Here is a 3,523-nt window from a genome sequence, read left to right on the forward strand (position 1 = left end):
TTGGTTAAATCTTTGGAGACAACAGCAATGCCAACCTTCAGTTCCATGGAATGAAAAATGCTATGGCAGGGCTGAGAAACCACTGGGAGTTTAATGGTGGGAGAAGTATGGGATGGCTGAGGGAAGACAAAAGGTGATGGAAGAGAGACTCAGCCTCCCCAGCAAGACATAGCTGAGGGTTGAGGTGTCTTTCAGAGGTGACAGCTCAATGCTGGAGGCTGGGAGGGCTGAGGGAGGCAGAAACATGAGTGGTTTCTGGCTGGGGCAAGGGCAGGGCAGGACTAACCCCTGGCTGTGTGTTCCCTCCCCAGTTGTAAACCAGGAGGGCCAGCCCCTGATGGAGGGCAAGCTGAAGGAGAAGCAGGTTCGCTGGAAGTTCATCAAGAGGTGGAAAACTCGGTACTTCACTCTGGCTGGGAACCAGCTGCTCTTTCGGAAAGGAAAATCTGTGAGTCAAGAATCACTGGTTTCATTTCTCCCTTCCCTGCTCCCCAACACTTTTGCCCAGAGGTTTTTCCTGCTCAGCTTTACCACTGGTGTTTTTCCCACTGGCAAAGTGCATGGCAGGGAACAGCAAAGGGTGGAGCAGCCACAGCCAATGTGCTGCATGTGAGCTGTCGTTTCTGGGCCCTCAACTTTCAGGGGACTTAAAACCCATCTCATTCCACCCCTGCCATGGGCAGGGACATCTTCCACCAGCCCAGGGTGCTCCCAAGACATGTCCAACCTGTCTTGGAACACTTCCTTGTTCCACTTGGAGACACCAACTGTTTATTAAGAGGGGCTGGAGAAGGGAATGTGGGGCTGGAGAGGGGATGTTCCTGGCCTTACTCCAGCCTCACTGCGGAGCATGTGAGAAGCAAGACAGGCATAGGGCTGTGCAAGGGCTGGAATGGGTGTGGAGGAAGAGCTCAGTGTTGTCCCTTCCCCTGCAGAAGGATGACCCTGACGACTGCCCCATTGAGCTGAGCAAGGTGCAGAGTGTGAAGGTGGTGGCCAAGAAGCGCAGAGACCGCAGCCTGCCCCGAGCCTTTGAGATCTTCACCGACAGCAAGACCTATGTGCTGAAGGCCAAAGATGAAAAGAATGCTGAGGAGTGGCTGCAGTGCATCAACGTGGCTGTGGCACAGGCACGGGAGAGGGAGAGCCGCGAGGCCACCACATACCTCTAGCACTGCTGGCACCTGTAGTATGGCTGCACCTCCAGCAACCCACAACTGACTGGGGCTACTCCTGCACAGATCATCCCACTGCCATGGCATGGACACTCTTACCTCCCAAAGCCCCAACAGCTCCTGGACTGCAGAATCACTGAGGCTGGAAAAGAGCTCCAAGGTCATCAAGTCCAAACTGATTCACCACCATCTAGACCAGAGCACTGAGTGCCATGTCCAGTTGTTCCTCCAGGGATGGTGACTTCACCACCTCCCTAGGCAGGGATCATGTGTGGAGGCCCATGTGTTAGCAGGGGCCAGGGAGAGCTGTGTGCAGTGCCACAGGTCTAAGGCATCAGTGACTTCACCAGGTGATGGATTACCACCACGTGATGGAGTGCCACCACACAGGAGCACACTCTGGCATGGGACATTGGCTGGTCCTGGACCACAGAATCATTGAGGTTGGAAATGCCCTCCAAGATCATAAAGTCCAACATGTGACCCATCACCACCTGGGCAACCAGAGCACTAAGTGCCATGTCCAGTCATTCCTTGAACAGCTCCAGGGATGGTGACTTCACCACCTCCCTGGGTAGTCCATTCCAAAGATCACCTGGGGAGACCCATGTGTTAGCAGAGGTCAGGAAGAACTGTGTGCAGTGCCAGAGGTCCGAGGCACCAATGACACCACGTGGTGATGGAGTGCCACCATGCAGGAGCCTGCTGTGGCATGGGACATTGGCTGGACTAGAAGCAGTTTCCATATTCTCATTGGACATCCATTTTCTTCCTCAGCCTAAAGTCCTGGAAGCCAGGGAATGTGGTTAGAAACAAACTTGGGCCCCAACCCCTCACCCTGTGTCTCTGAGGTGTACCAGGTCTCTGTGGCTGCTGAGACTACCAAGAACATTGGAAACCTGAGGACTTTCTGCTTCCCTTAATCACTTTGATGACTTAACTTTCCTTATTTAATCTTGTTGGACTTTATCCTTTTCCTGTTTATGTGTGTCTGTCCTGCTGCTTTCAGGTTCAAATTGGGCAATCTGAAAGATTCCATAGTGCTGGAAAAGAATTTTAACTGGTTTGATTTTCCCTCTTTTTTTTTTTCCCCTGTTTTGGTTTGGGTTTGTTTCCTGCTTTTTGTTCCCTTTGGGATTGAATGTAATTTTCACAAGTTATTTTCTTTCCTCTTTTTCAAATTGTCTTCTCTATTCTGTAACTCTTCAAAATTTCTCCAAACCTGGAAAACTCCCAGTTTGTTTGATCTTCCTTTGTCACTTTTCAAAGTGGAAGAAATACTGTGGAAGAGACTGAAAGGAAAAGAGGGGTGGAAATGAGTGAGAAGTCTGGAAGTGAAGGAATTAACTCGGAGATCTCTTAAGGCTGAGTAGAAATAAAAGATGACATTTTCCAACCTAGAAAAATGTTTCTTTTTCAAAAAGAAGTTGTCAAAAAGGGAGGAAAAATCAGGAAAAAAACCCAAATTGCCATGCTTTTTACTGTAGTATTTGCTTTCCACCCAATACCAGAGTAAGCCACAGGGTTTGGTGGCTCCTGCCAGAATGTGGCAGTGGAACTTGCTGTCTGGGACATTCTCTTGGCCTCTTTGTCTGGGTGAGTTTTGGCTTTGACTCTGGAGGAGAGGAGAGGAGTGGGGCAGGGGAGGGTCAAGACATGGACTGTGAGGCTCAGCAGCAGCTCCTGGGGCACAGGGAGCAGGAGTAATGACCTGGGACATAAGTTCAGGGAGCAGGAGGTGGCCAGGCTCTGATGGTGACCTGCTGGTGGCAGAGATGATGTACTTGCCTGGTGCCACCACACTTCCCACCCATAGACCTGATAGCACCTTTTCAAGCCATCCCTCCAGCCTGGAGAAGGCCCTTTCCCCCTTACCTGTGCTGCCCAGCTCTCCTCCTCCTCAGCCACTGAGTACTAGCTGGACCAGCCCCAAATCACATCTTTTCCAACTCACCACATTTCCCATAAATCCTCTTTGAGACAGTGAAAGAAAACTGGTAATTCCTTCCTTGTGCTCCTGTGCTCCTTCCCCAACTCCAGCAGGAGTTCATGTCTCTTTTGCTTTGCTTGAAGGTCTCCAGTATTTCCTGAGTCCTCGCAGTGCTGATGGCCTAGAACTCTCCTCCTGCCTTGGGACTCCTGTCCTGGGACCTTCTGCCCCAGGGACCAATGGAGCATGTCCCAAGCTCCTAATGAGTGTCCAACACCTTACCTGGCACCTGTGCTCTGCAGGATCAGCAAGCCCCGGGTTGGAAAGGCAATATTTGACTCCACTACTCCCTTGCTGCAGGGAGAAGGAAGTGCTGACAGGTCCCACCACGTGGCTCAGAACAAAGTGGTTGCTGAGG

At 51.3% G+C, this 3,523-nt stretch overlaps 1 protein-coding gene across 2 annotated transcripts in view; it reads left to right on the plus strand.

The window, feature by feature from the left end:
• Positions 1 to 1,172, plus strand: part of VEPH1 (ventricular zone expressed PH domain-containing 1) — a 60,155-nt gene extending 58,983 nt beyond the window's left edge. For both annotated transcript variants that reach the window (XM_009072495.1, XM_009072496.1), the window contains 2 exons: positions 312 to 448; positions 936 to 1,172. In XM_009072495.1, the coding sequence (XP_009070743.1) occupies positions 312 to 448; positions 936 to 1,172 (374 nt within the window). The remainder of the gene's footprint in view (positions 1 to 311; positions 449 to 935) is intronic.
• The last annotated feature ends 2,351 nt before the right edge of the window (positions 1,173 to 3,523 follow it).

This window comes from Acanthisitta chloris, unplaced genomic scaffold (genome assembly GCF_000695815.1).
Source record: "Acanthisitta chloris isolate BGI_N310 unplaced genomic scaffold, ASM69581v1 scaffold1824, whole genome shotgun sequence".
In the NCBI taxonomy this organism is placed as follows: Eukaryota; Metazoa; Chordata; class Aves; order Passeriformes; family Acanthisittidae; genus Acanthisitta; species Acanthisitta chloris.